Raw genomic sequence first — 20,580 nt, forward strand, 5'->3', positions numbered from 1 at the left:
TTTGCAATCTTCATCCGTATGGCCACTTTAATACCAACTTTCATTAACACATAATTAGTACACAATTACTCATCTATACATTACACTCACATCAGATGATACATATTTAAGTTTTAAACTCATTAATATATACATATATGACTACTACTGATCATCTCAGGTATGCAATCTCAGAGCACAGGAACAAGAACAATGTCTGCAATCATATAGTACAAGAAAACCCGAAAAATATTATTCTTTGTTTTTATAAACTATTTATTCATAAAACAAACATAATTTCCACATCAAAACAATATTTATATGTATAATAAAGTATATATGCACAGTATGAAATAATATAAACATGAACTTTTTATGAATATTTAGAACACAGATGTATAAAAATACTTGTAATATAATAGCTGAGGGTGAATAAACTTTCACAGCAATAGTGTGTTAAATATAGTTTTATATAGTGATCAATCAATTTACACATCAATGCACACAGTATGGTGCATGTACTGTGGTCTCAACAGGAAACTTCTAATAGGAGACAGGCTATGTCAAAAGAATTTTTCAAATTCCAGAGTAGAGAAATTTAAAATCCATTACCTGTGTTTATGTTTTCATATAAATCTGATTTCCTTTCTCTTTTTGCATTTAGATATGAACAGAAAGTGCTCTGATCAAAGTTAGAAAGAACACCCCCCCCCCCCCCCCCATAGCCTACTCCATTATCTTCTTTTACACTGGTAAATCATCAACACACTTAATCTTACTGGATCAAAAAAGTCTTTAATTTTTCCTGGGAGGAGGGGGAGGAAGGACGAATATGTTGGAACTATATTTGGACTTCTCAATCTGTTTTCTTTTTACACTTTCTTTGTTAAAAATTCTGAGGTTTGTTTTGAGTAATAACTTATTCGGACAGCCAGACACATCAGGAAGTGGTGGTCAGAAGTAATGTCTCTGAAATGGGAGACACTTTCTGATAGTATAAATTGGACGGAGTTTGTGGTACCACAACTATTGAAAGAATTTAACGGCTAATCTGTCATGCATTGAGAAAAACAACATCTTGAAGTGTTTTCATTTACTTACACAGCAATCCTACATCTATCATTTCAAGAAATTTAAACCTTGTAGGAAACACGAGAATAACAGACTGGAAGTTTGTCTCTAGTAGGGAGAATAGCTGCCTCAGGCTTATCATAGATGTCTAGTCAGGTGAAATCTAATAGTGTGCATATATACAGTTCAATCCAATGTACAACTAGGTATCAGTCATAAACATACATGTTTAAGTTTGGAAAACATGGCTCTGCAAAGTAGATAGTATCATACCAATTGTTAGCCTGCTATGAAGCACTTGTGGAATTTAAATTTATGTACTGGCAGAAAAACTATCAGATGATGTTGACATTTCAAGATGTTGCTGTCCCTCCTAGGTGTGAAAGAAAGAGTTTCCTGGTTAAATAGCAGGAATGGGGAAGGTACTCTTAAAGTATGTAGAAATTTTATGAAATATAGAAACACACAATCTCAATTGCTAGAGGGCACTGTTCACTAGAAAGGCCTATTTGGAATCACAGTCCTTCTGTCACGGTATCATCATATCACCTTACGCATTATCATTTACTAATATACAGAGGAACTGTGTTGGAATACTTGTACAGACTGAATTCAGCCCAAAATAAGCTTGTGATTAACTGTTGGATTCCACCAGCAGTGAGAACTATTTTAAAGTTTATGTGTTTTCTTTCAGTTGTTGTTATGATTCTCTATTTGATCATCTCTTCTTCTTCTTCATCATCATAGTCATCATCATCATCATCTTCACCAGCTTCGATGGCAAAATCCAGCTCCTCGTCCTCCTCCTTCAGTATTGGGATACTAGTGGCTAGATCATTCTCAATTCGACGCATGCTACGTACAGTGGCTCTCCTAAGAGGGGGGTAAATGTGATAAAAATACATGGAGAAATCAAGAGATTTATATTTTGGGCATCCAAATCTGAAGTGGAGTAGATACTGAAGATTCATATCAATTTTGAGAGTCAAATCATAATTGTAACAACACGCTGTCCATTATTCATGTGTGGTCAGAAAAGGGACAGATGTAATTTTTAGGAAATGCATGCAATTTTTGACCACTATTGTATGGATGTCAATAAGTCAGTGCCATCCATGCCAAAAGTTTAAATATTAAATATTTTCTTTATGGGTCATCCTTCATGCACCTCTTCCTCCAAAAACTATGACAAAATGAGTAATCAGAATATGACATAAATAGATTCCAACAGTTATATCTCACAAATATCTATTTTAATGTCAGAATATCCATATTGATGAGCATGTGTCATGACTTACGTGTGACATACACAAATTTAAAAAAAAATGTAAACCAAGAAAGTACCGACAGTCTTTCATGACAATGAGATATTTTCAGGCATACTACCATGACTCAATTTACAGACATACTGCTTCTTACCTTGCAATATTCTTGGCCAAATTTTTCAGTGATGATAATGTCATTAAATCAAACTGATCTTCCACAACACGTGATTCAAATGTCATACTACTTGTAGCAACTAAGAGAAGAAAGAAAGATGGGAAAAATTGATGTTAAAAATCTCTTATTTTGACAGAAATCAGTACCACTAACTTTCCTCACATTACAATACAACATTTTGCACAATCTCCTTTGAAAAGGGAAAGTGATAGTTTTCTACTTTCCATAAATTCAACACATAATTCAATACCCCATCCCCTAATTCCCCACCCCCACCCCCACCCCTGGTAATAACAAAACAAACTTACATGACATTTCACTAATAGGTCTTATTCTTGAGTGTTCAATTTTCTGGGACAGACTCTGCCTCAGTAGTGGAGCTACTTGTTGTAACAGTAAATATGCAGTGATTTCTGTACAAACACTGAGTCAAGGAAGTGTTACCAATTGAAATTTTTCAAAATATTGTACACTGTATTGCAGATATTTCAGCAGCTAGCTATACACACAAACAAAGCCAACAAATACTTTGTAAATCTTATGTGCTAGTATATTGTACATTCTAAACTCTCAGTCCATGGTATATGATGAGTGTCTCTGCTAACTCAACTAGCTTCTCATACATCACTTTCAGTCATAAGAACAGAAATTTGAATCAATACCAACCCTGTATTGATATGTGAAAGTGGATGAAATGTTATGTTTTGGTGCGTGTAACTTTTTCATTAAGCAACTAAGGTTTACTTATCCTTTCCTTAGTTCAAATCCAATTATATTCATTGAAAAAAAATATTTAAATTTTGAGTACCCCGGTACCTATAAACATTAAATTTCTGTTATATAAAAATAAGACACCGCTACAAGTAGAAAAAAATCTTTAAATATACCCAAACAACATCATTGCTCATATCAACATGTTGGTACATGTTGCTATGGTTACTACTATATAAAAGGATACGAGATAACCTCATAACACTAACGCGGCCATTGTCACTGTTCATGGCTTCTGCTTCTCTAAATAGTCTACTACGTAACTTCTCATTGGCCAATGGTGCAATGGCATCCAGGGCTTCAGCAAACTCCTTGTCATTCATCGTTCCAGGTTCTTTGCCAGGATGTTGAAGGAGTTTGGCTTCACACTGTAGAAACACACAAAGGATTAGGCAAGAATGTAGAGCAGTGGACTGACTGTGCAATAGACACGTTTGTATTCAGACTAGGGAATCATCGTTAAGGCTAGGAATAGAGTTAGACCCCCTAGCATAACCTGATTTGTATTGCCCATGCTTGACAATAATGTAGAAAAATGGACAACTGTATAATAGACACATATTTATATTCAAGCTAGGGAGTCATGGTGAAAGAAACGAATTGAATTAGACTCCCTAGTATTTGTTATCAAAAATGATATTTTATAAATAGCCATGCCCAATATTAATGTAAATATTGTAAATTTCCCTTACTCCACATTGTGTTAGAAGAGCCTTTGGCTCAACAATTTATTGAGTTTAAATAAAGACAAACAAACAAACAAACAAACCCTCATTTGCACTGTCATAAAAATTTTCAAATACCAATCACTGGTAATTTGTTGCCTAGTCTGGATGCTAATGTGGTCTCTAACTGTGAGTGGAGGTGTAAATTATAATGATGCCATATAGGAACTAGACTGACTGTTGCCCAGATAGAAGGTACATTTAGAAGAAGACACTACATAAAAGTTGTACAATGGTTGTCTTACAATGATAAGCAATTCTTAGTGATAATGTAAAAAGTACTAGTGATAAAAATTAAAGTGGTAATATTTAGTATTTTTTATGTATTTATGTTTTTTATTTTATGTCTTAAAATGTTTTTTGACATGAAAAAAACAAAAACAATGTGAAACAACAAAGACCAAAACCTTACTTGATTTAAATGATTAATTGAAAAAAAAAAACCCTAAAAATGTGTAAAAAGTTTGTTAGTGTACGTACTGAAACTGGGTGGCATATTGCAACTTTAAACTAAAACAAAACTGTTTAAAAAAACGCTTTTAACATTTACTTACATCTTGAAATCTAGGCTCTCTGTACTTGAGTACAACATACATGAAGTACTCCACAACCAAACCTTTGGAGATTTTGTTTTCACTAAATGAAGTGTATCCTAAAGTTAGCTGCTCTAATTCGTCTTCCTGATGGGAGAAAAAAAACAGGTTAAATTTGGAGATAGACTTTATTAAGTTGTGTCAATCTGCCCTCACTGGTCTGAAAGGGATTGACCTATGTGTGAGGGTGCCCTGTCATGGTGTACCTTACAGACTAAATATCCAGTTAGATGTGCATAACTGTCAAGTACTTTCACACCTGAATTTACACATTCTGAAGCTAACATTTTCACTGCACTTCTTGTTACTCAACACCTCCAGCAAATTTGGATCATTCTGTCAGATCCATTTAGACATAGAAGAAGGACAAGGGATTTCTTTGAAACAAGTCTGTTTCTCAATTCAAAAGTGGAAAAAGAGAACTTGTTTATGAATCTTCATGCTTCCATGTTGAACATATATAGCATTACAAAAGATGCTGGTTGGATGTTATACATATACAGAAATTGGGAAAATGAAATAATTGCATGATATTTCTACGATACATGATTCCAAATATTGTACTACACTATTTTCTCCCAAATAATACCACAGAATACTTACTGTTAGGAAAGGATAGAGAGCTGATGCAAACGCTCTAAAATCTGCCATTTCTTTCCATTCCACTTTGTCAATAAAATCAGCTATTAGAAGAAGATATCGGAACACAGCAGCATCTAGATTACCAACCAACATGTGTGAAAACATCTGCAATGCCTATCAAATTAAGAATACATACAAAGAAAAGTCGACATTGTACGAGTTTATCTCATAATATATTATACATGTATTTACAACAGCATCATTTTATTCACTACAAAGAATCGATGTTGAAAGTTATATACAGTTAACATATGTATATCTTATTTTCTAGAAACTTGTTCAGATTTTGTAAACTCTTCGGGAGAACATTTACAGCAGGACATAATATCAGATTTGTGGATTTCATAGATTCTCACTAAACTACAGCACAAATAGTATCAGTGCCCATCAAACCATCCTTGCTAAATATACAGTTAGTATTGTACATATTATCAAGACTTTTAATTAAGGGAGAAAAAAGAGAGAGGGGAGGGGGAGAGGAGGATTGATAATAAGATGTGTAAGCCATTCTTTGGTCTAAAATTAAAAAGTTGAACTTACCTTACTCATTGTTGAGAATTCCAGAATTGCAGTTATGAAGTCATGGGCAACAAGATACACAACGTCTTGTAACAAATAACGGTCCAATAAGAAGTTATAAAAACTATTCTATGGATGGATGGAAAAAAAAAACTTCAATCAACTTAGATATATTAAACACATCACATAGACAGGGAATACACAGGGAATACACAGGGAATACAATTTTTTGAGGGAATGGAAATTTCTGCAAACCAAAAAATAGGGTAAGTTGGGTCATGAAACAGATGAAAAATAACAATCATCAGGCTGAATTGAAAAGTAATTTAAATATGAACAATCTACACTTCTACATGTACCAATCTCACAGATCTTCAGTTACAAAACACTTATATTTTCCAACATTCCTTTTCAAAATCTTACATAAATACAAAGTTGCTGTCAAACTTTGTATTATAAACAATTATATTCACTTCTTAATTTTTGACAGTTGCTTCTATTTTTCAAACAATTTGCTGTAAATGTGAAATAAAATAGAAAAAAACTTTGTAAATAATTAATAACTTTACAGTAGGTGAAATTAACATGTAAACTTACCCTAAATGAGACCACCTGCTCTTCATCCAATGCATACTCATCTTGCCATAACAGATGTGAATAAAACTGACCAATTATTGATAAAACCCGTCTCTGAAGACACAAGAAATGGCAAGAAATTTTCTAGAACATATTTTTAAAACTTTAATTCGAGAAAGGCAGCACCAATATTCATATAACCATCTCTCTTTATTCTTTAAAAATTATCTAAATATTAAAAAAGATATGCAATTTGAGTACTATTTGATGATAGCAACTTGATCAAGGCATCAACATAATTTCTAACTTTCAGTTTAGTATCTTGGATATAGGATTTGAGGTCAGGGGTCAGGGGTCAGAGGTAATAGGGTCATGAACCAAAGGGAAATAGTATGTGCTTACCAATTCCAATGGTCTTGGCACATCTCTCATCATTGTTGTTCGTTTCTTGTAGTCATCCCATAATTGGAGGAAAGAGTTTACCTTCACACAATAAAACAATCAATATAATAATTAATAACTAATTTATATTTTTTGTGAATATATTTTCATAACATTTTCATGCATGGTCTATGATCAGTCATTAGTAATTAAAACTTTTGAATAAATTCATTTCCAAAATTATCATGATCATCCGATAAATAATTTCTAATTTTTCTGATGATAATGAGCAAATTCCCATTAAAGAAAAGCATGTAATATTATTGGTAATTTTTCAGCTTTTGGATTCTAAATCTTGATTTGATAAATTCTAAAACGTTTGACTTTTTTATTCTGTCTGACATTCAACTCTATCTAATAAATAAACTGTATTTCTCTATGGTTGGAAGTCAAAAACTACCACAAAATCTAACAGGCTAAATTGTTATCAAAAATATTTCTTGACAGAAATATAATTTGAACACTTTGTCAAAGAAATGAGACTATTTTCCATATATGGAAGGTGACATTGGGGTACTTGACCAACATAACAACTCAGAATATATCACTCTAAGGTGTTGTTAATGAAAGGCTCTTCCATTAACAACAATTCCTGTTTTTAAAATTTGGTATTTACTTCCAAAAAATGTTATGAATCTGTGAGTTGGAATTTCCATTTGTAAATTTCTGTCTTGTAATCAATGATTAGAAACGAAATGTCATCTTAAAAAAACACATCAAAATTTTCAAATTTGTAAATACATGAATGTGCACAATGATTTCCAAAGTAGTATCTAGGACAAACACACATTCTAAGTAAATTGTAAACATAATAGCAACTCCTTTACATATGTATGACTGGGTACATGTGCATGCATACATGCTACCCCCCCCCCCATCCCCACCCCAACACACACACAAACACACACATTTACATGCTTGTATCCCCCATCCCCCACCCCACCCCCATCCCCAAAACACAAACACACACATGTACATGCTCTACAAACATGTCTACATACAGGTAAACCATGCAGTCAATTGCAATTGGTTTTGATTCTTAGATGTTCATAATCCTAGTACCAAAGAAATGGCAGGAGACACCGATGCCTACTTGCACAAGTTTCACTCACACACCTGGTTAGTCATTTTGTCCTTTACTGCCATACTTTCCAAGTATTTTTAAGAGACAAACCACTGTTTTTTGCTCAGAAGGGCTACATAAAACCTTATTTGAGTTTATCAGCAAGGATGTTCCTATTTCAATTGATTTATCTGTCATTTGTCTTCAGACTCACAATTGAGACTGACCACTTCCTCTATTTCAACCTAAAACCTCCTGAGCCAAATATAGGGTTTGCTTTCAAAGGCTTTCCTAGTGGTACTAGGAAAGGTGCTACACTGTCAAATTTTCCTGCATGTAAATATAGAATGATCATAAATTCAGTGTCCTGTATCAGGCAGCATTTCAAATCCTTGATTAGTAGATTCAAGTTTGATGAAGAATGTGGAATTCTGGGAGATATAGTACTTGCTGCATTCTGGAGAGTGCTTAAAATTTCCACATCATCAACAAGATATTCCATCTGTATTTTTTGGGGCCATTTGTTGGTTGCTTGGTGGCATGGGGTATGGGCATGGAAAAGAGTAGTTTGGTAGCCTTTAACTTTAGATCTTGTTAATTTAAATGATCAGCTGAAGTTACGTACAGTAAGTTTTTTAGGGCATTTGCAATACCTACTATGACTGGGACTATTTAGCAGATATGTCATAACGAACAGCAGAAGATCACAATTAGAACCAAGCTTTGCTAATTGCATACATGCATGCTAGACACTAGGTACAATTCATGCAGTAAACAAGCACAGTAGCTGGGAAAAAGCGAAAAATTGAAGCATGACCTTTAACCTTTGAACCCATTGCTAGAGACTCAAAGGAAAGATTGCAGCATGCATATCAATAAATTTTATTGTTTAGAACAGTTGCAAGGGTTGCAGAATACTGTTGATGCATACAAGTCACTTTGTTCTTTCAACCAATTTCAGGGTATGCTTGTAAGGTTGTAGCACACACACTAAGTCAAACACATTTTAGAACAAGTTGCAAGCTAGGATGCAGGGTATGGCGGCATGGCTACAGCGGGGGCATCACATGAATGTTAACCTATGAACCACTTACCCAAACATGTTCAACATCCTTTAATGTACAGAGCAGATATGATGACAATAAAACAATAGACATGAAATAAAACACCAGACAATAGAGATCTTTACATTAGAGAATGGCCAAAAGATTTCAACACTGTGTAGTGCAACTACATGTGCTATTTTAGCAGCTGAACAGAGTTTTAGAAAGAGTTGTCGGCGAGACCATACCATCATTTCATAACTATGTCTTATGAAGACACAGTGATGAAAGAGATCAACTTTTCAGATCTTGGCTGACATCAAGTGTACAGCATAACTATTGTCGGCAGTGAACCTATAAATACCTACACTTGCCTGTACAGAGGAACATGTCTCCTCATGCAACTAGAGAGGAGAGTGATCCAAGATGCAGGGAAGGTGGGTAGAATGGTTGTATCACTATATCAAAGTACAAATATATACAGCTTTGCAAATAACAACCATGAACGATAATAATGACAAGTGAAGTTCTTCACAGACTGACAGATTAATCATTGTTGGTGCTTCTGTTAACCACATGAGTAACTGGTGACAGGTATGTACACAACAACATATACATCAGTCTAAGGGAAGTTCTTCAGTGTCAAGTATATTTTCTGGTCACTATAAATTTGCAGTTTACACTGTTTGCATGTTACTAATACTAGATTGTTATTGGCAACTTCTACAAAGTTGAATGTTAATCCTAATTTGTGAGTTAGTGATACCTGTTTCTACTTCTGCATTCAATTTGTATATACAAATCATTCACAATTTTGTTATTTTTATATGTTTCTCACACTCAAATAAAGATCGACAAATGTTTTAAAAAATGAACAAAACAAAACTGAATGTTTCTGAGTATTTTTTTGTAAGTAAGTTAAATGCCTGTATATTCAGTAATTCTGATGTCTGTTTCTGAAGGCTGAAATTGACATACCTTGAAATAAACTCTCCTTTGTTTTGTTTCAAAGGTAATACTCAGAGGCATACAATGAATTATTAACCACAGACAAGTAGCCTTTAATACTGTCCTCAATTAATGGAATCTAATTACAACCTTTACTAATGAAAACATTTGTCTCCTCTGTGAGTAATAGTCAAAGTTAAAAAAACAATCTTCAATGATAATCAGTTTTAACCATACTTTGACAATTTACAAACTTTTAAATTTAATTTTATCATACCAGTCCTTTATCTTGACTCTTAGTTGACTTGGTTTTTTTTCTCATTTTCTACTCAACCCTAATCATGTTTCAACATTTTGTAGTCTTGCCACTCAATTTATTGAAGAAAAATACAATTGACTCTCAGATGATTGCTCTCGCTCCGCAATTTCTAATTGACCAATTTGCTTGTAGCAACTTTTTGACAAAAAGGAAAGTGACATACATCATGATATCTACAGCTATGCTTTTGAGCACTTGGTTATTCCTCTGCCCGAGAATTTTATTAATAAAGTGCACTTTAATATGAGGTGCAAGTAAATGCTAGAAAATTGTGCAAACTATGTGACATTGAAAACATAATATGAAACATATCAATGTACAAACATGAAAAGATAATTAAACAACATGAGAAACATATTCATGTACACATATAACATCAAAACATAACTGATAAACATATAATGTACACATATAACATGAAAACAGCTGATAAACATATAATGTACACATATAACATGAAAACATGATTGATAAACAAATGTACACATATAACATGAAAACATAACTGATAAACATATAATGTACACATATAACATGAAAACATAACTGATAAACATATAATGTACACATATAACATGAAAACATACTGACAGAAACATGATCACAGAACATAAACAATGAGAGATGATATGCAATGCAGAACAATAGCATACATACAATCATGATTAGGACAAAAACATAGCAATGCAGTAGAAACATTAATGTAAGTGAAATGATAGAGATATAACAACATAAATGATTTGATGACTTGAAAATATATGACATGGAAGATGCACTGATATGATGTGATGTTATAAAAAACATACTGATATATACAAGACTTGGGAAGGTGACAATATGAAAACATAACATAAACTAAACATAAACAATACATTATGTGTGTACTTATTAGAAATTTGCAATTTTATGCTCTTTGAATAATTAAAGATAAGTGTAAAGTTTTTTGCATTTTCTGTTTCTCATTATTTTCCATATTTCATAAACAGTGTCCAAAAACCCTCAGTTGCATTTTGATAAATCTAACCAAGTCTTCAAATAGACTAAGTGTAATGACTATGTAAGCCCTTCTAGGAGTGTTTAACTCTATTCTCTGCTGTGCTTTTGGTCTTTGCACCATGTGACAATCACATGACCATCACATGATTCTCACCTGATGTTCCTGGGCAGCACCAAGTACTGTGGTATCTTTTTCTTCTCTGAATATGACAGGTGATTCTTCTATTCCTGGTGTGGCAGAGTCTATGATAGACTGCATAGGTTTGACTGGAGTAGCTATAGACATCCTACCACGCAGTCTCTTTGTGGATAATTTACTTGCATCAGATGTATCTGGTTTAGGGATCTGTGCACTACAATATGTAAAGTATGCCATACCTTGATCAAAAATGGTACTGAATCTCAGAAAAATCTGATAGTTTAGGATACACTGTAAAAAAGGTCCATCCATCGTCCATTGTAAGGAATAACCTGGAATTATTATAGTATTTCTTTACAATACAAGTTCAATAATTACTTGAGTACCTGAAATCAACATGTCACTTTAGTACTATTGGTAGTTATCACATATTGAAAGTAAGCCTTAGGATTACATTTCTTGCATACATCTATAACAAATCTCACTACATGTACACATGTATGAAGCCCTAGGGAATAACATTAACTGTAAAAAGTGTAGAATCAAACTTCCTGCCACCAGTATTTTAATGGGTTTCACACATGTACATGTGAGATTTACAATAGGTGGATTGGGATGGCATATTAGGTGTTTCAGAGAGAAAGTAGTACTGTTGTTGTTGTTGTTGTTGTTGTTGTTGTTGTTGTTGTGTGTGTGTGTGTGTGTGTGTGTGTGTGTGTGTGTGTGTGTGTGTGTGTGTGTGTGTGTGTGTGTGTGTGTGTGTGTGTACATGTATGAGTGTGTGCGTATATTTGTATACATGTATACATGAGTATATTTTCTACTTACTATAATCTATCTCTGATCTCTACATTGATCCTGACTTTGGGTCTTGATAGTTTTAGATGAGTACAATTGTGAGGTAAGATCATTACTTTATCACCACATACTTTATGAGGACAAATCACAGTCTGTAAATAGATAACATCATATCAAACATACAATCAAGGACACTTGTTTTTAAAATTAGAAACCACACGTGAAATGAAAATTTGCATTAGTCTGTAGGGTTTACTACTAAACAATGCTCATCTCAAGTTACAGTGATGGTACTTTTTTTGATAATCAAACTAGCATAGAGTGAGAGGCAAATTCTTAGCAACTCTGTAACAGGCAATGATTTTGGTTTCCATGCAAACAGATACTAATGCACTTGGCAAAGTTTGTATTGTTTTGTGAAGTCACACTGAAAACTAATCACTGAATCTAGCTTGCCATTGGTGGAATAAGTTGTCTAATCATAGCTGTAATATGCAAATCAGCTTACCCAATAGTAATCCTGCTTACATTGTAATAAACAAGAAAAACACACACAACAAAGACAATTGGATGGTCTAAAAAAACTCAATGGTCTTGTAAACACTCGGAAACATCAACAAAACCATAATTTAAACTGAATCAAAACTTACCTTCTCTCCACAACTAGTACAAAACTTGGCATCTTTGAGTTCATGGAATGACTTAGCGTGATTGGTTGATGTATAGATCATTGCACTATATTTGCTGAGTATGGTCTCCTGAGGTACAAATGGATCCATTTCACTCGTTGCTGAATCCATGTTGTCAAATTCCTCACCCAATGACATCACAGAATCTGAAAACAACAAAGAAATAGTAATTTTATCCAAGATGGCTAACCTTGGCAAACAGTTTTACAATGAAAACCCCATCACCTGAAAAAGTGTTGTATGGGCCAAGCATTGGAAAGTAGCTGGTTGTTATTAGCTGACTATTAACCCTTATCTACATCCCTGCAAAGTTGTACTTCATGGCCAAAAAGGCCAAACTAGTGACTTTGCATGAAATAAGGATATTATTCCACATACCGAAATCTTTAGATTTGCTGTCTGGTCTAGAATCTGTATGTGAGCCAGGTCGACTTGATCCCATACCACTGCTGACATTGGGTCTTAGGGAGTCTTTACTGGTAGGTCTCATTCTACTACTAGGGGGTTTATTTTTATGACTTTCCTCTTCATGTTTGTGCTGACTCTCCAGTTCTTCCCACTGATGTTCTAAACTTTCCTTGTGTAGTCGAATCATACTCAGTTCTTCATTCAAAGACTCAATAGTATTCTGGAAGGTTTCTTGTTTGTGTTGGAGCTGTATGTGAAGAAAGTATCACATTGATGTTAACTACTATACCATGTACTAAGTTGTGAAGACATTCAATGACCAGTCAAATAGATCAAAGACTAGACTCTATCTGTTAAAAAATGGTCATACAGAATCCTTCCCCTGAGTAACAAAAAGGCAGTTCTAAATATTGCACAGTGACATATGATTTGTTCAATGATGCAGGGCAATAACCATATTCAGTTAGTCCTGCTTGCAGACAGAGTACAGGATTCAACTCCAACAATCTCCTTAAACACTGGAAAGTGACATTGTCAGAATCGCATCCCAACTTACTACATCTGCAAAAAGGATTATATCCAGGTTAATAGAAAAACAAAATATTGTATAATTTTGCCAATGGGGCAGTAGTTGGAAGCAGACTTTTGACTGTATGTACAGAATGTGAGAGACAATAACGAATAGTTCTGGTAGCATAATTTACTTAAAAAAATTGTCATTCCTAAGTTCTTGCATTCTAAAATTTGATGTTACTCTTCCCCTGACGGGACTCATCTTCAAAAATGACGTCAAAGTTGGTAACCACAATATGGCATATTCAACACTGGTTTAAAATAAGTGTAATATTACATGTACCTCTTTGTCCATTCTGGCCAATTCTATTTCTTCTTCATCGAATTGTGAGTCATTGAAATTATCTTTAAGGACTTTACTTTCCAAAGAAAGTTTATGCTCTTCTACATAGGCATCATATTCTTCTATAGTCATATTTTGTACAGTCAACAGCTGCTGTTCAAGTTTCTTGGCAGATGCCAGGTTGTTCAAGACATGAGCCTGAAATTGATAAAGATGAGATTAGAAAGAATACAAGTGAAAACTTAGATGGTACAGCAGACAAATATAGTTTTATGTTTGCTTGGCTTAGAATGAGTATCAATATTTAATTCTGGTACTTTCAGGAAGAAACTGAATGGCGAAATGCTGATGACAAAAACTTTAGATTATTGCAACAACCTGCAATTTTCATTATTCAGCCACAGATTGGGATGTACATTAAGAAAACAACACATGTGTATGAGGTCAAAGTTCATGAATCAAAGATAACAGAAATTGCTATTGAAAAGAAAAAAAAAGGATTTTCTTGTAATCTTTTTTAATTTTCTTGTTGGACTTAATTTTTAGATCAACAAGGTTTGTGCCATGCACAAATAAATTAGTAGAATCGATACCGATACTGGACTCCATTAGATATAAATTTATGCTAGCGATAACGCTGCCCTTTCTGGAATTTCCCTTGAAGCAATACTGTAGCTTTTGTCTTAATCACTCAGATATCATCAGCATAATGACGTTAAGCCATCTGGTCATGTGATGTCATATTGGAGTCACCTGACAGTTGAGGGCAGTCACCTGACAGTTGAGGGCTGTCACCTGACAATTGACACAAACAGATGGAAGGTTGTAACAACAGTCACAATTGAGGAACCGATGGTGAAAAATAAAGTAAAATGTGACAGTTGGAAAAATAATTTCATGACTTACTCTTCTTGTAGCAATGACTGGTTTTTTCTTCTTCTTTTTTCTGTCATTTGCCACTCTGACTACAAATGCTATAAAATAAGAACACACATATACAATAGAAAGTCATGATAAGAAAATCCACAAAGCTATCAACAAAACATGTGTAAAAATAACTAATGAGTTCCTGAAGTAAAAGACTACAATACTGGAAACAAAAATAGCATAATGATTTAAACTGGCCATCGACCAAAGATGATGGTGAAAGTACATTGCAACACACAATGATGAAGTCCTCATTTCTGGTCAAAAATCTTCTTCCAAACTGACCCTCTCCCCCCCCCCCCCCCAACCCCCCAGTTGCCAAACTCCATAATCTTTTGTCTTTTTGACAACCTGAAATGCTATACCAATATTGATTAAAACAAAACAACCTATATATTAGTTATTGAAGTGAAAACCAATGAAGCACTCAGATAAATTCAAATATCTTGCAATAACAAAATAACCTATATATTAGTTATTGAAGTGAAAACCAATGAAGCACTCAGATAAATTCAAATATCTTGCAATAACAAAATAACCTATATATTAGTTATTGAAGTGAAAACCAATGAAGCACTCAGATACAAATTCAAATATCTTGCAATACCAAAATAACTTATATATTAGTTATTGAAGTGAAAACCAATGAAGCACTCAGATACAAATTCAAATATCTTGCAATAACAAAATAACCTATATATTAGTTATTGAAGTGGAAACCAATGAAACACTCAGATACAAATTCCAACCAAACTTACAATCATGAAGTTCATCATATCCTTTCTTGTACTGAGACAAAAAAGTGGCTTCATTCTTGACGTCTGAGAGTTCATCTTCCAACAATTCTTTGTCATTTTCAAGATTCTTTCTTTGTAAGTCAGTAGTGTCTCTCAGATCTTCTAAATTATCCTGAAGTCTGAAATCAATCATTCAAAGTTTACGACAGTCAATACTCATTTCAAGTTTATGCAAGTACCTTTATCTTATATTTTTTATTCATCTTTCTAATTTGTGAGTCAGTTCCATAACATTTACAAACACCTTGCATATCTGGAAATATATAATATCTTCAAATTTAGACCTCTATTTCAACTGCTGAACTGTTATGACAGGACTTCTTTGTCGTACATTTACCAGTATTGAGTACCTAGAAAGTTATTTTTGGCACAAGTTGACACTGGGCAAGTTGGTATTGGAATCATACACTCATGGTATTGACTTGGTCAGTTGATACATAATCACACCATGTCAACTCTTCATCATGCAAGTGAAGAGTGGTGCAAATATTTATGATAACTTCAAACATTACATCCACTAGTATTTTTTTGATCAGAATAGAAAGTGTTGACAATTACTCACCCTTCAATATCATCTTCCAATTTACGAATTGTTTCATTTCTCTTTGCAATGATACCTCTTAAGTTTTCAATTTCTTCTTTCAGTGTTGTGTTCACTGTTGTAGCATTTTCTAATTGTTTGTGTCTTTCCTGAAGTCTTTTCTTCACTTTTTCCATCTGATCTTTTAATTTGTCAGCTTCTTCATTTCTACAAATGTAAAAAGTATATTGTAACTTGTCTAATCTCCATTTCTACAATGTTAAAAGTATACTATATTGTAACTTGTCTATTCTCCATTTCTACAATGTTAAAAGTATATCTTCAACACAAGTTGGTGTTCTCTAAAGACAAGAATGATTCAGTTTTGAGAAATGTGAATGATGAAAGGATCATTGTTGTGAATTCAACAATTTGAATATAAAACTCAGGATAAAAGCTAATAATATTCCATTGACTCTTCAAGATTACCCTGCATATCAATCCTTCTTGTCATCTCTGTCTATAAACAATCATAAACTTTGTCACTAATTGTCATATGTTAATGTGATAGAATTGCTATGATTGACATTACTGTATAGGGTGGAGGTGGGTGGGGGTGGGGGCAGGATGGGGATGGGGGGGTATGGGAAAACTCACCTTTGATCATAGATTCTATGTATCAGAGTAAAGAAAGGAACTCTTTGAATAAACATATGTTCTTCTGACTTCTTATCTTGCAGCTTATTAGTTGTTGGGCTGTACTTCGTTGTTTGTTCAGTGCTGCTGGTGTACTCCTGGCTGTAAATGGCCTCTATACAAAAACACAATAAAATAATCTTGAATTAAAACTATTTTCTCCTTGTTCCACTATTTTCATAAACCACAAGCCATTAAACACAGAGACAGACAGACAGACAGACAGACAGACAGACAGACAGACAGACAGACAGACAGACAGACATATACAGAAATACACAAATGTGCACACATAATTATAATTTTACAAAAAAGGAGAATACAAATCTGGGGGTTTTGGTGACTTTTTCTTTTATCATAACTTTATATTACATATTTTGTCTAGACCAATATATTAGTCTTCATGTGTTAGAGGCAGAATAATCATACTGGCTTTTCTCATTATGATAGGCTTTAGATTGTAGCACCACTGCTATCAGATATCTAGTATAGTTGAATCTACATGTAGCTTACAAATACATTGAGATCAGTAAACCATTCCATACACTATACACCTATAGGATACAACTACATTGACATCAGTAAACCATTCCATACACTATACTCCTATAGGATACAAATACATTGACATCAGTAAACCATTCCATACACTATACTCCTATAGGATACAAATACATTGACATCAGTAAACCATTCCATACACTATACTCCTATAGGTTACAAATACATTGACATCAGTAAACCATTCCATACACTATACTCCTATAGGTTACAAATACATTGACATCAGTAAACCATTCCATACACTATACACCTATAGGATACAAATACATTGACATCAGTAAACCATTCCATACACTATACACCTATAGGATACAAATACATTGACATCAGTAAACCATTCCATACACTATACTCCTATAGGTTGCAAATACATTGACATCAGTAAACCATTCCATACACTATACTCCTATAGGTTACAAATACATTGACATCAGTAAACCATTCCATACACTATACTCCTATAGGATACAAATACATTGACATCAGTAAACCATTCCATACACTATACTCCTATAGGTTACAAATACATTGACATCAGTAAACCATTCCATACACTATACTCCTATAGGATACAAATACATTGACATCAGTAAACCATTCCATACACTATACTCCTATAGGATACAAATACATTGACATCAGTAAACCATTCCATACACTATACTCCTATAGGTTACAAATACATTGACATCAGTAAACCATTCCATACACTATACTCCTATAGGATACAAATACATTGACATCAGTAAACCATTACATACACTATACTCCTATAGGATACAAATACATTGACATCAGTAAACCATTCCATACACTATACTCCTATAGCTTACAAATACATTGACATCAGTAAACCATTCCATACACTATACACCTATAGGATACAAATACATTGACATCAGTAAACCATTCCATACACTATACTCCTATAGCTTACAAATACATTGACATCAGTAAACCATTCCATACACTATACACCTATAGGATACAAATACATTGACATCAGTAAACCATTCCATACACTATACTCCTATAGGATACAAATACATTGACATCAGTAAACCATTCCATACACTATACTCCTATAGCTTACAAATGCATTGACATCAGTAAACCATTCCATACACTATACTCCTATAGGATACAAATACATTGACATCAGTAAACCATTCCATACACTATACTCCTATAGGATACAACTACATTGACATCAGTAAACCATTCCATACACTATACTCCTATAGGATACAACTACATTGACATCAGTAAACCATTCCATACACTATACACCTATTAATCATTAAACTTTCTTCTGTAATCCAATCTTAAGAGATTACAAGTCCTTTAGTTCTCATATGATATCTTTCCAAATATTTGTCTGATAAAGTTGACATGTTAGGTCATTGTACATTCGTCACAATCTGATTAAAATCTGATAGACCAGGTGGCCTGATTTACCCTATGTACCAATCTTTCATTTCTGTTTGTTTTTTTATAACTTTGTGTATTTGGACACAAAGGCAGACACCCAAATATTATATGTCTATTTATATTTATTTATATATTTATCTATTTATCTATTTATTTATTTATTTATTTATTTATTTATACATATATACATATATATATATATATATATATATATATATATATATATATATATATATATATATATATATATATATATATATATATATATTTTATTTATTTAGTTATTTATTTATTTATTTTGTTTGTTTATTTCCACTTTTTCTTTAACATAAGTAGAAAAATATAAAAAAAGGTTTCTTGTTGTCTGAATGGCTGAGGTTTCCACTCAGTGTGTGTAACATTTGGAATGGCTGACTTGCTATAGAAGAAAAGTCAGACACCCACAATAACTACTAGATGAAAGATCCAGCTGTTTTAAGGTTACCATACAGATTAGAATGAATGAAAGAAGACAAATAAATACAATAAATAATAAAAGATATTTTAAAAATCATGACAACAAAAATAAAATAAATTCAATTAAATTGGTCTGTTGGTGATGTTGCTATATATGTCAATATGAGACTTGCATTGTTTTTGGTCTAAAATAGAGATTCTCAAATTTGCTGTTTTTGAATCTTACCAAAAAGTTCATCACGAACCATTTTCATGACTTGACCATAAACCCCTAACTGTGGAATGACTTCATCGAATACACTAAATACTGTAACCATTCTGTTTTCATTGGGACCTTTCTTCTTTCGCAGAGCAGAATCTTCCATCAGTGTTACTTCAAACTTTGTGGCTGTGTAGAAAAGAGGGGGGGAAATGTAAATCAGGACTATGACAAGTATACAATATATATGTATACAGATCTGATATGTGGCTGAGCTGGTGATACAAATCCTGGTGATAAAAAAGAAAGGTCAAATCGGTGAGAATACAATACATGTTATTAATTTCTATTTCGACATATTCCCCTGGGTTCTGCAGTGTTATGCTCTCAATTTATATCATAAAATGTATTACATGTACTACAATCTTTATTAGTTATAAAATATATTCATTCATCTGATATATTACTATCACAAGTAACATTATCTCTGAAAATTGATGTTTCTTAAAGTTTTTAATTTTTTAATAACAATAATCAATATTATTATTGACATTTCTGCATATACAATATTACAATGTAACTTTCAAAGTTAAACTTCCATAATCATTAAAAAAAATAATAATAACGTAATAAACAATAATGCTCACGGGTTGCATATGCCAAAAAGAATGGTGTTCTGTCAATTTCACCACTTCAAAAAATAAAAAAAATTGTGTATACATGGTGTAACATAGCTCTTTGCAGCTGTGCAATATACCTGGCGAATGTAGACTGTGTGTCTTGTCGACAACACCTGGCGTCTTTGGGAGCGACGACATCTTGGCTTGAAAGAGCTCAACTCGTCTTACAATGTAAATTATTAGTTGGACTTTGCTGATTTTATGAAATGGACGGAGAGTTCGCGGAATCTGCTATTTTGGACGGAAAATTTGGAAAAACGATCCCCAAGTGTTGCTATAAACATAGCAGTGCGC

At 33.3% G+C, this 20,580-nt stretch overlaps 1 protein-coding gene across 2 annotated transcripts; it reads right to left on the reverse strand.

Moving 5' to 3' along the window:
* Positions 1–283: 283 nt before the first annotated feature.
* On the reverse strand, positions 284–20,570 carry LOC144446500 (uncharacterized). Of its 2 annotated transcripts, XM_078136274.1 has the most exons (21): positions 20,364–20,570; positions 19,634–19,795; positions 16,918–17,071; positions 16,303–16,488; positions 15,702–15,859; positions 14,923–14,990; positions 14,017–14,214; positions 13,131–13,407; positions 12,714–12,898; positions 12,094–12,215; positions 11,281–11,479; positions 8,915–8,932; positions 6,719–6,799; positions 6,338–6,430; positions 5,762–5,869; positions 5,183–5,335; positions 4,541–4,666; positions 3,449–3,629; positions 2,799–2,903; positions 2,470–2,569; positions 284–1,923 (listed from the first exon to the last, which is right to left on the reverse strand). In XM_078136274.1, exons 1-21 carry the CDS (start codon positions 20,422–20,424, stop codon positions 1,761–1,763), a joined length of 2,898 nt encoding a protein of 965 aa, XP_077992400.1. In that variant the 5' UTR covers positions 20,425–20,570; the 3' UTR covers positions 284–1,760. The 2 variants fall into 2 exon arrangements, with proteins under 2 accessions (XP_077992400.1, XP_077992401.1); XM_078136275.1 differs by lacking the exon at positions 8,915–8,932.
* Positions 20,571–20,580: the final 10 nt, after the last annotated feature.

Source organism: Glandiceps talaboti, chromosome 15 (genome assembly GCF_964340395.1).
Source record: "Glandiceps talaboti chromosome 15, keGlaTala1.1, whole genome shotgun sequence".
Taxonomy (NCBI): domain Eukaryota; kingdom Metazoa; phylum Hemichordata; class Enteropneusta; family Spengelidae; genus Glandiceps; species Glandiceps talaboti.

What these genes read in the sequence shown, in the direction of transcription:
- LOC144446500 (XM_078136274.1), bottom strand. Translation starts at nt 20,424, where the DNA reads ATGTCGTCGCTCCCAAAGACGCCAGGTGTTGTCGACAAGACACACAGT. An exon ending in ACACAGTCTACATTCGCCAG is followed by an intron (nt 19,796 to 20,363) that starts GTATATTGCACA and finishes TTTTCTACACAG; the next exon opens with CCACAAAGTTTGAAGTAACA. An exon ending in ACCTATTAGTGAAATGTCAT is followed by an intron (nt 2,570 to 2,798) that starts GTAAGTTTGTTT and finishes TTCTTCTCTTAG; the next exon opens with TTGCTACAAGTAGTATGACA.